Source organism: Pseudophryne corroboree, chromosome 1 (genome assembly GCF_028390025.1).
Source record: "Pseudophryne corroboree isolate aPseCor3 chromosome 1, aPseCor3.hap2, whole genome shotgun sequence".
Lineage (NCBI taxonomy): Eukaryota > Metazoa > Chordata > Amphibia > Anura > Myobatrachidae > Pseudophryne > Pseudophryne corroboree.
The window spans coordinates 805502884-805514355 of NC_086444.1; the positions used below are offsets into that span (position 1 = coordinate 805502884).

The 11472-nt window shown below is 46.1% G+C and overlaps 1 protein-coding gene and 2 long non-coding RNA genes across 5 annotated transcripts in view; 2 read left to right on the forward strand and 1 right to left on the reverse strand.

The window, feature by feature from the left end:
* Positions 1-7694, forward strand: part of LOC134910709 (uncharacterized) — a 323989-nt gene extending 316295 nt beyond the window's left edge. The window contains exon 10 of one of the 2 annotated variants that reach the window (XR_010176274.1): positions 7347-7694. This is a non-coding gene — a long non-coding RNA (uncharacterized LOC134910709). The remainder of the gene's footprint in view (positions 1-7346) is intronic. The other variant, XR_010176276.1, reaches the window with a different exon arrangement.
* Positions 7695-7814: 120 nt separating this feature from the next.
* On the forward strand, positions 7815-10189 carry LOC134948741 (uncharacterized). 2 transcript variants are annotated; one of them, XR_010183010.1, is made up of 3 exons: positions 7815-7999; positions 9727-9876; positions 9986-10189. It is a non-coding gene; the product is annotated as an uncharacterized LOC134948741 (long non-coding RNA). The 2 variants fall into 2 exon arrangements; XR_010183019.1 differs by lacking the exon at positions 7815-7999 and adding an exon at positions 8010-8177.
* On the reverse strand, positions 8417-10101 carry LOC134948677 (uncharacterized). Its single transcript, XM_063936859.1, has 3 exons — positions 10012-10101; positions 9724-9936; positions 8417-9109 (listed from the first exon to the last, which is right to left on the reverse strand). Exon 3 carries the CDS (start codon positions 9096-9098, stop codon positions 8430-8432), a length of 669 nt encoding a protein of 222 aa, XP_063792929.1. The 5' UTR covers positions 9099-9109; positions 9724-9936; positions 10012-10101; the 3' UTR covers positions 8417-8429.
* Positions 10190-11472: the final 1283 nt, after the last annotated feature.

The window sequence follows — 11472 nt, forward strand, 5'->3', positions numbered from 1 at the left end:
GATCCACTAGGAGCCACTGGCACTTTAAGTGTTTGAGAGTGTGGGCTGGGTCCTCCCTTTATGCCCCTCCTACCAGACTAGAAACTGTGCCCGAGGAGAAGGACAACTTCGAGAGAAGGATTTTACACAGATAGTGGCGAGATTCACACCAGCTCACACATACAAAGCAAACCAAGCTAACCAGCTTGAAAAATCAGCAATGGCTGAACAATATTACTTAACCAAGTAACAAAACAGTACTTAACCAAGAACGAAGCAGTACAGAGTTAAACAACCATTGCAGGATCACGAAGCGCTGGGCGGGCGCCCAGCATCCTCTACGGACTACGAGAAAGGATTTACCAGTAGGTAATTAAAATCCTATTTTCTCTTATGTCCTAGAGGATGCTGGGGTCCACATTAGTACCATGGGGATGTACCAAAGCTCCCAGAATGGGAGGGAGGGCGTGGAGGCTCCTGCAGAACTGATTGACCAAACTTCAGGTCCTCAGAGGCCAATGTATCGAACTTGTAAAACTTAGCAAATGTGTTCAACCCAGACCAAGTAGCCGCTCAGCAAAACTGTAAAGCAGAGACACCCCGGGCAGCAGTCCAGGAAGAACCCACCTTACGAGTAGAGTGGGCCTTAACAGACGTAGGACACGGCAATCCTGCCGTAGAATACGCATGCTGGATAGTAAACCTGATCCAGCGAGATATAGGGGGTAATTCTGAGTTGATCGCAGCAGGAATTTTGTTAGCAGTTGGGCAAAACCATGTGCACTGCAGGGTAGGAAGATATAACATGTGCAGAGAGAGTTAGATATGGGTGTGGTGTGTTCAAACTACAATCTAAATTGCAGTATAAAAATGAAGCTGCCAGTATTTACCCTGCACAGAAACAAAATAACCCACCCAAATCTAACTGTCTCTGCACGTTATATCTGCCTTCCCTACAGTGCACATGGTTTTGCCCAACTGCTAACAAATTTGCTGCTACGATCAGGTCTGAATTACCCCCATAGTCTGCTTTCAAGTTTCTTGGGATCATACAGGACAAACAGAGAGTCCGATTTTCTGTGACAAGCAGTCCTCTTCACATAGAATTTCAGAGCCCTTACAACATCCAAGGACTTTGATGAAACTGAAAAGTCAGTAGCCACTGGCACCACAATAGGTTGACTGATATGAAATGCCGACACAACCTTTGGAAGGAACTGCTGACGTGTCCGGAGCTCAGATCTATTTTCATGGAAGACCAAGTAGGGGCTTTACAAGACAAAGCCCCCAACTCCGACACACGTCTAGTAGAAGCTAAGGCCAACAAAGTGACAACCTTCCACGTGAGAAATTTGACCTCAACCTCCTGCAGAGGCTTGAACCAATCCAATTGGAGGAACTGTAACACCACGTTAAGATCCCAGGGTGCCGTAGGTGGCACAAAGGGAGGCTGGATATACAGAACTCCTATCAAGAAAGTCTGAACCTCCGGGAGGGAAGCCAGCTGTTTCTGGAAGAAAATGGATAAGGCCAAAATCTGGACCTTCACGGATCCCAACCTCAGGCCCATATCCACACCTAGGCAAAGGATGTAGAACCAATCAAATTGGAAGGGGCGCTCGAGCTGTGTTTCCAAATAGTATAGTGATAAAAAATAATAATAAGCAGCTGTCTGAGTGGGCTAGTCACGCCCACTATATCATGCAAAACAGAAATAAAACAAAATAAGACAGCGCTAACTGAAGATGGATTGTGGATAATACAGTACTAATTTATTAAAATGACAATATTCAACTAAACATTTGGTGTAACCTGTGTCACCTACCCTGATCACCCAACACTGTCTGGACCTCTGTGGAATCCGCTGAATAACGCAAGTTTTTACACCCTATCCAACAATAAGGACCGAAGAGAATTACCAACACGCAATACTGGTGAGGACACTTCCCTTTTGCCTTGTTTAAGAATTGGGATAAGACATTCCTCCAGCGTACTATCGGCCCAGGGATTGTGCCACAACCCCAGGATATGGGACATTAAATGAGCGGACTTCACGGGGACTTTGGACATAACAACAAATGATCAATAAGTACACGTATGGTGACCACAATATAAAAGTGCAGTGAATTAGATTTTATGAATTTTTTAAAAATGTTTAGTTGAATATTGTCATTTTAATAAATTAGTACTGTATTATCCACAATCCATCTTCAGTTAGCGCTGTCTTATTTTGTTTTATTTTTGTTCCATATCCACACCTGCTTGCAGGAAGAGGAGAAACCGTCCCAGTTGAAACTCTACCGTAGGAAACTCCTTGGATTCACACCAAGAGACATACTTTTTCCAAATGCGATGGTAATGTTTAGACGTTACTCCTTTCCTAGCCTGTATCAGGTCAGGAATAACCTTGCTCGGAATGCCCTTCCAAGCTAATATCTGGCATTCAACTTCCATGCCGTCAAACGTAGCCGCGATAAGTCTTGATAAGCAAATGGCCCCTATTGCAGTAGGTCCTCCCAAAGAGGAAGAGGCCTTGGATCTTCCAGCAGAAGACCCAGAAGATTCGTATAGAAAGCCCTTCTTGGCCAGTCCAGAGCAATGAGGATTGCCTGAACTCTTGTTCTCTTTATGAGCTTTAGAACTCTTGGAATGAGAACACCCACGGAGTCACTAGGGCGTGCGGGTCCCTTGACCTGGAACAATACCTCTGAAGCTTCTTGAAACGGGAGGCCATCATGTCTATTTGAGGTACAGCCCAAAGATCTGTTACCTCCGTGAACACCTACAGATGGAGTCCCCTGAGGAAGTCCGCTTTCCAGTTGTCTACTCCCAGAATGAAGATTGCTGACAGCGCCACTGCGTGCTTTTCTGCCCAGAGGATGATTCTGGTTACCTCTGACATTGCATCTCTGCTCTTTTTTCCGCCCTGTCGGTTTATGTAGGTCACCATCGTAAAATTGTCCGACTACATTTGAATGGCTCGATCTCGCAGAAGATGTGCCGCTTGGAGAAGACCGTTGTAGACGGCTCTTAGTTACAGAATGTTTATTTGAAGACTGGATTCCGGGCTTGACCATCTTACCTGGAAGGTTTCCCCCTGAGTGACTGCACCCCAGCACCGGAGACTTGCATCCGTGGTAAGAAGGATCCAGTCCTGAATCCCGAACCTGCGGCCCTCCAGAAGGTGAGGCATTTGCAGCCACCAGAGGAGTGAAATCCTGGTTTTACAGACGTATCCTTTGGTGCATGTGTAGGTGAGATCCCGACCATTTGTCTAGTTGATCCAGTTGGAAGGACCGAGCATAAAACCTTCCATACTGTAGAGCCTTGTAAGAGGCAACCATCTGCCCCAGAAGGCAAATGCACTGATGACCATTGTTTGAATCACCAATGTTTTCTCCTCCGGCAGAAACACCCTCTGCACTTCCGTGTCGAGGATCATCCCCAGAAAAGACAATCTCCTTGTCGGCTCCATATGTGACTTTGTAAGGTTCAGGATCCAACAGTGTTCCCTGAGCAGATGAGTCATGAGAACAATGGACTGCAACAACATCTCCCGGGACGATGCCTTTATCAGCAGATCGTCCAGATATGGGATAATGTTCACCCCCTGTCTGCGGAGGAGAACCATCATCTCCGCCATCACCTTGGTGAACACCCTCGGTGCTGTGGAGAGGCCGAATGGCAGTGCCTGAAATTGATAGTGACTGTCTAACAGTGCAAATCTGAGATAAGCCTGGTGTGGCGGCCAAATCGGAATGTGGAGGTACGGATCCTTAATATCCAGGGATACCAGAAACTCTCCATAATCTAGACCTGAAATCACTACTCTGAGAGACTCCATTTTGAATTTAAACACCCTCAGGTAAGGGTTCAACGATTTCAAGTTAAAAATTGGTCTGACCGAACCATCCGGTTTCGGTACCACAAAAAGGTTTGAATAATAACACTTGTTTTGCTTATGAGGTGGAACTGAGACAATTACCTGTGACTTTTCCAATTTTAGGATGGCTTCCTGTAGGATAGCCCTGTCTGTCAGCAAAGGTGGCAAGCCTGATTTGAAGAATCTGTGAGGCGGGGGTTTTGAAACTCCAGTCTGTACCCCTGGAACACAATATCCTGTACACAGGGATACAGGCCGGACGACACCCAGACGTGTCTGAAACGTCTGAGTCTCGCACCCACCAGCCCATCCTCCAGGATGTGTGGTCCACCATCATGCTGAGGATTTTGAGGCACCAGAAGGTTTCTGGTCCTGGGAGCGCAGGCTTTTTGGATTTTGCACGACCACCTCTAAAGAAAGTGGTACGAGGCTGGGACTTTTTTGCCTTAGCGGTCTGAAAGGACTGCGACACAGCTGAAGAAAATGGTTTCTTCGTAGAAGGTGTAGCAGAGGGAAGGAAAGGTGACTTACCCGCGGTTGCCGTGAAATCCACGCATCCAACGCTTCCCCAAAAAGAGCCTGACCTGTGTAGGGTAGGTTCTCCACACTTCTCCTGGATTCCGCATCTGCAGACCATTGGCGTAGCCAGAGTCCCCTGTGAGCTGAGACCGACATGGAAGATATCCGTGCAGTCAGCGTACCCAGGTCCTTCCACCCCGCAGAATCCTGTATGTTACGGAAAAACAATTCAATGTCACTTCTATCCATTGTATCCAAATCCTATAGTAATGTGCCTGACCACTTTACTATGGCTTTAGAAATCCATGCACAGGCAATAGTGGGCCTTAACGCCACTCCTGAAGCAGTGTATATGGATTTAAGCGGTGTCAATCTTACGATCAGCCAGTTCTTTTAACGCGGTAGATCCTATCCTCCTCAGGGAAGGGAAAAGCAACCAGAACCCTTTTTGGGATCTGGAATTTTTTCTCCGGGTCTTCCCAGGATTTTTCAAATATAGCGTTTAATTCTTTTGATGCAGGGAAGGTTAGCGAGGCTTTCTTATTGTCAGTGAAGTAAGCCTCCTCAGCCTGCTCAGGTGGCGTGTCACTAATGTTTAACACATCCCTAATGGCCTCAATCATGAGCTGCACCCCCTTTGCAAGGGATGCCGCCCCCCTCAGCACGTCCACATCACGGTCTGCTGTATCAGAGTCGGTATGTCATCTTGCATAATCTGGGCAAGTGCACGTTTCTGTGGGAACATACTAGGGGACTTTGCAGGGGTGTAGTATGGTATGCCGGTGGCTGGGCTCCCGTCTACCAGCATACCGGTGCCGGAATCCTGACCGCGTGGCGTGTGCAAAAGAGCCCCTTGCGGGCTCGCTGCGCTCGCCATGCTGTGGGCACGGTGGCGCGCTATTTATTCTCCATCCAGGGGGGGGGGCGTGGACCCCCAAGAGGGAGAAAAAGTGTCAGTATGCCAGCTGTCGGGATTCCGGCGCTGGTATACTACGCGCCGGGATCCCGACAGCCGGCAAACTGAAGACCACCCTTTTGCAGGAATAGGAACAAAACCTGACCAAACTGCCATAGAGTTCTTCAACACCTGAGTTTCAGTATCAGTATGAGCTACCCTGGTCAAGATCTGAGAGATCATCCCTCTTAATAGAGGACAACCACTCAGGCTCATTAATTGGGATCTGAGACAAGACATTGCATTCCTGTGTACATGGAATGGATTCCTCCTGAGAGGAAACATCCTCTGCAGCATATGACACAGAGTCCCTAGACATGGCTATGTGAGACAACAATCACCCACACACACACAGGGAAATGTCAAACACAGTTCCCCCCCCCCCAAGTATGCTACAGAGATTGGAGCCAACCCACACACAGCGCTTACTGAGGTAGATATAATACAATACAACTACCTAGCGCTTACTGTGTACCTTAATGGACTACACAGTATTTACACAGCCGTACTGAAGAAGGGTAGCTCCCTGGGAAGGATGGCATGTTGTGCTAGGGGAGACCAAGCAAGTCCCCGCTTACAGCTTATTGGGCGGGATGTACTAAGCTCTACCGCTGCGCTAATTGCCTTCTCACCGCTCTGTTGACATATCCATAGTAACATTTCTCCTCCCCTCCCAGCGCTGCCATTCTGTCCCGTTGTTTTCTCTACTGGCAATCGCCGGTATGAACTAACAGAAGTATTGCTGCTCCTCCGTTGCTGCCACTCAGTGTTGTGTATGCTGCGCTCGGTTCTCCATAGATACCCTCCTGCGCATGCACACCGCTGCAGACACTCAGAGCTCAGCATGCACATGACGGGATCCTAAGACATGCGCAGGAGAGTATGTATGGAGTGCCGAGCGCAGCATACACAACGCTGAGTGGCCGCAATGGAGGAGCAGCGATACTTCTGTTAGTTCATACCGGTGATTGCCGGTAGAGGGAACAGAATGGCAGTGCTGGGAGGGGAAATGTTACTATAGAGATGTCAACAGAGTGGTGAGAATGCAATTAGCGCAGCAGTAGAGCTTAGTACATCCCACCCATGGGGGGAAATTTACTAAGCTCCCGATTTTGACCGAGATGCCGTTTTTTCTTCAAAGTGTCATCTCGGTAATTTACTAAACACTAATCACGGCAGAGATGAGGGCATTCGTAATTTTTTGCAAGTCCAAGTAAAAAATTACGAATGAATACACCATCGGTCAAATTACGCCTGTTTAGATATGAATCTCGGTCATTTACTAACCATTCGTAATTGTAATTGCTGCCGTGAAAATGCATTCGCGGCCGCGAAAAATTACAAATCGTAATTTTTTCCTAAAAAAAAACGCGCCAGCATTTGAAAAGCGTGTTTACATGTGTACTCAATTATCCATTACTCACACCTGAATGTTTGGCCCTATAAAAGTGTTCCAGGCACATTTTGAACTTCTCTCACTCTGAAATGGCGGCTGTGGTGTGTGGCAATGATTTTTTGTTTGCTGTGGGATACCTTAGACTGCTCCATGAGGCTTCCAGGAATCAGGCCCAGGTAAGTGAACATGGTCAACAGGTTGTCCAGGTACCGCGGAGGCTGCGCCAGCCTCGTTTTTTTAGAGGGCGTTTAAACTTAAATGCATTGTCCGATGATAGGGTCATACAGATGTTCCGCCTAAATAGAAACAACATTTTCCACCTGTATGACCTTGTCAAACTGGGCATAGACCCTGAGACAGCACGCTCTCGCTCTGTCTCAGGCCTACACAAACTCCTGGCTGTGTTACACTTTATGGCTACTGGGAGCTTCCAGGCTGTGGCAGGCGACGTCATTGGTATCTCACAGCCCACCTTTTCCAGATATTTGATGCAGGTGAGTCTAAAAATACATAGGCGGTTATGTCTAAGTGTTGCTTCTGTAAGTTCAAACAACACAGTATTGTAGAGAATACCTAACATGACACTCACCTTAGCTTCTTTAATGTCCACTCAGGTTTTGGATGTGTTGGAGCCACACATTAATGCCTCAGTCTGCTTTCCTACCGAGGAGTCGGAGTGGAGTGCTGTCAGGGTAGCTTTCTATGAGCTTGCTGGCATGCCCAATGTGCTGGGGGCCATAGATTGCACACACGTTCAGCTGAGATCACCTAAGGGCCGCCAATATATATATACTAATAGACATCTGTCCCAATCAACTAATGTCCAGGTGGTCTGTGATGCAAACTTAAAAATTATGAGTGTTGTTGCAGGTTACCCTGGTGGCTGCCATGACTCCTTCATCCTCAGTCAGTCATCGCTCTTCGATAAATTTGAGGACGGACAAATGCCTGATGGCTGGCTGTTGGGTATGTTTAAAATGTTTTGTGTGTATGTCTTTTATCCACAAACTCAAGTTATGATTAGGTGAAAGAATAATCTAACATATGTACTAATGTGGACTATATCTGTTTTTCAGGTGATGGGGGTTACGGCTGCTACTCTTGGCTCCTTACTCCATTGTCCCAACCTGATTCTCCTGCTGAACACAGTTACAATCATGCACATAAGGCTACGCGGAATGTGATAGAAAGATGTTTTGGTGTGCTGAAGTCACGGTTTCGGTGTCTGGATAAATCTGCAGGCCTTTTGTTGTATAGTCCCTCAAAGGTGACTAGAATTGTGTTCTGCTGCTGTTTTCTCCATAATCTGTGTTTAACCCAACATCTGGCACATGATGAGGGAGAAAGCAGTCGGCAAGCAGAGGAGTTAGACCCATCTGGTGACAGTGTGAGTACATATGTAGGGAGGCAGGTACGGCAAGAAGTGATCCTGCGCTATTTTTCAGGTCAGTTTTAGTAGGCTGTAATTATCCTTGACTAAACACTTTGCACTACTTTCTATTGTGTGTTTTGTTACTTACTGTTTGTAGTTTATAGTGGTGTGTCCATTGTACTTAGTTTATGCTAAAAATACATTTTCAGTCATTACCCATGAAAAACATACATACATACAGAGCAGCTTCGACAATGTTTGAGACGGACACAGGAAGTTGTGTGTTTGTCAAATACAAATTTTTATTTTGCCAATCACATTGGGTTTATTTTTTCCGCTTGTGTGTGCTGGGTGCTGAGCTTTGTGCTGGCTCACTGGCACGTGCTCTGGAGGAACGCCGAACAGGGGAGGTTACTGGCGTTTGGATAGGGGTCGTGGTCCCCGAGCTGGAGGTTACTTGGTGAGCTCCCATCAATGAAATATTGCTGCTCAAATTATTAAGGCTTGCAATCAGCTGAGTGTTGGTTGCAGTGTGGCTGGCTACAATCCTGGATAACGACTCATTCACCACTTGGTTGTGCTGAATGAGCTGAACGAGTGCCTGCTGATGGCGCTGTTGCTCATCTATGATGCGCGATAAATGAGCAAGCATTTGGCTGTTGTCAGCCCTTATTTGCTCCATTGAGGTTGCCATTCGCCCTACTTGTACAATCAGTCTGCCCGAGTTGCGACTAATACGCGGTAGATGATGGGGCAGACTGGCAAGGTGTTGTGTATGTGCGGTCAGGCTGGCATTGCTTTGGGCCTGTTGGCTTGTCCAACTGGCCCAAAAATCATCTGGTATTTGGCTTGGGGGCGGAGCTTGTGCCAGTTGTGGACTGATGGAGGCTTGGGGGATATCCTGCAGCTGTATTGGCTGGCTTGGGTCAACAGGTGTAAGTTGCAGTGTGATGGTTGCCTGTTGGTCTTGTCCCTGCTGGTCCACGTCGGCCATCAAGCTGGGCTCTGTATGGGGTGGCCAACATGCAATGTTTATTTGTAAATTTTTTGCAAGGCTACTTCTACACATTACTACATTCATAATACTCCATTTTTTAACTTTTTGGCGTTGATTTTATAAACTTATAATGTTTTTTATGCTCAAAAACATATATACCAACACAGGCGGCCACATAGACAGATTTGCATAATCCTCACCTAACTAACTCCCCTCCACAGCATTACACTGTTAGATTCCCTCCCCTGACCACGATATAGACTACTTACCTGGATAGTCCAGAGGAGCGGAGCAAGTAAGCCATCTACATACTGGACAGGGGAGATGTGTGAACACTATAATGTTGTGGATGCTGTTTTTTTTTTGGAATTTTATTGTTATTTTATTTAAATGTGCACGTGTGTGGGCCAAATTTAAAAAAAATTCTGATATTTATTAAAAATGATGTTGTCGAGAACATCCACTAAGACCTTATTAAATTATTTTTTGTCACCTTTAGCAATTGAAGACGTAACATCACATTGCTTGTTCTGGAAAACATGTAATCTCAAAAACAACTAACAACATATTAACTGTACTGTGTATATTATTGCCTATGTGTTTAATTTCTGTTTTTACTCACCAGATAACTGAGGGGATCGGGGCTCATCACTCTGCGAACTCGCCAATAGTGCCAGTGGTGGCTGGGGTGACACTGCCGAAAGTCGTCGCCTGGGTGGGGATGATGGAGCCGCAGATTCCGAGCCAAGACGCCGTGTCTTACTTGGCCTCCTGGGTAAGTGGCCCAAGCCCTGTGATGGGCGCCTTACAGGAGGTCGGCTTCCAGAAGCAGAACCTATGTGAAAATATAAACATTAATATTTTGTACTTCTATGTGTTTGCAGAATATGTGACTACACTGAAGTCTTACCTGCAATCCCAGCCTCATCCTGACTTGTCTGAGGCCTGTCTGGCCGGCTGGTCTGTGGGACTGTTGAAAAAGTGTACCAAACATTATTACCATGCTTTGTGTAAAAAATACCCCTGCAAAGCCTTATTGTACTGTAACCATCTATTAGGTATTGGATAAACAAATAATTTCTGATTAAGAGCTTCAAGCTTCATTATTTTGTGGTGTATATCCAAATGTACATGATGTTGCACACAATAAATCTGTTACATTTTAGAATTATGCCTCAGATATTGCAGAGATTTACTACTTGCAAATGTTTCACAAATTTAATGTTGAAATAATTGCACCGTTTTTCAGAAGTAAATAAATACAAAAATCTTTTTAAAATAAGCAGACAACACAGATGTCCAAGCAATATCGTCAAAAAAAAAATCTTTTTTTTTTTAAAAATTAAAAAGCCATTGCACATGTTTTTGCACAATATTAAATTTAACAAACAGCCAATGCAAGGTGAAAAAAGCACATTCTAAACACAAACACACCTTAGGGGTGCATAGGCCTGCAATATGTGAAACACAATTTATGCATCCTTTACCCTTTAAAAATGACATTTACAACATTTAGAGGACATTTAAATAAAAATATAACACATCAAACTTACCATCCTGCGTGGGTCGGTCCGAATCCCGGACATGAGTAGCAGACACTACTTCGGCAGGAATCAATGCCCGCACAGGCTCCTCCCAGTCCCGATAGGTGGCCCGGAAAGGGGGGCCACCTCCGGTTTTTCTTGCAGATTTGGCCTCTTTGGCCATCTTGGCCTTGACACGCCGCTTTATATCATAAAACCTCTTGCGGCACGTGTCCTCAGTCCGCCTCACCACACCCTCACTATTCACGGCAAGTATTACTTGCCCCCACAGGACAGACTTCCTGCGGGAGGACACCTTGCCAGCATCCTGACCAAACAATTGGCGATGGTGCTTCATCAGCTCACGCACCAAAGCCATGTTTTCAGCATAGCTGAACTTTATATTCCTGCCAGTCTTGGTAGTGGTGCGTGGCTGCGGAGCCACAACACCATCACTATCACTGGAAAATACAGCAACAGGCACCCCCTCCTCCTCCTCCTCACTAACCTCCTCCCTCTCACTACCCCCCTCCACCTCACTAACAGCCTCCACCTCACTACCAGCCTCCACCTCACTACCAGCCTCCACCTCACTAACCTCCGCCACCACACTGACCTCTGAGTCTGACATGACAAACAACAAAAAACACTGAAAAATCAAAACACAAAACACACTCCTCCACTACTCCTACTACTACACACCACACAGCCAACACACACGCTCACTCACTCACTCACAAACAATGACAAAAGACTGTAAAAAAAAAACAAGGACAAAAAAGTAGACAAACTGTGAAAAAACAATACTACAAATATGACAAGACTACTTACACACACAGTACAGCACT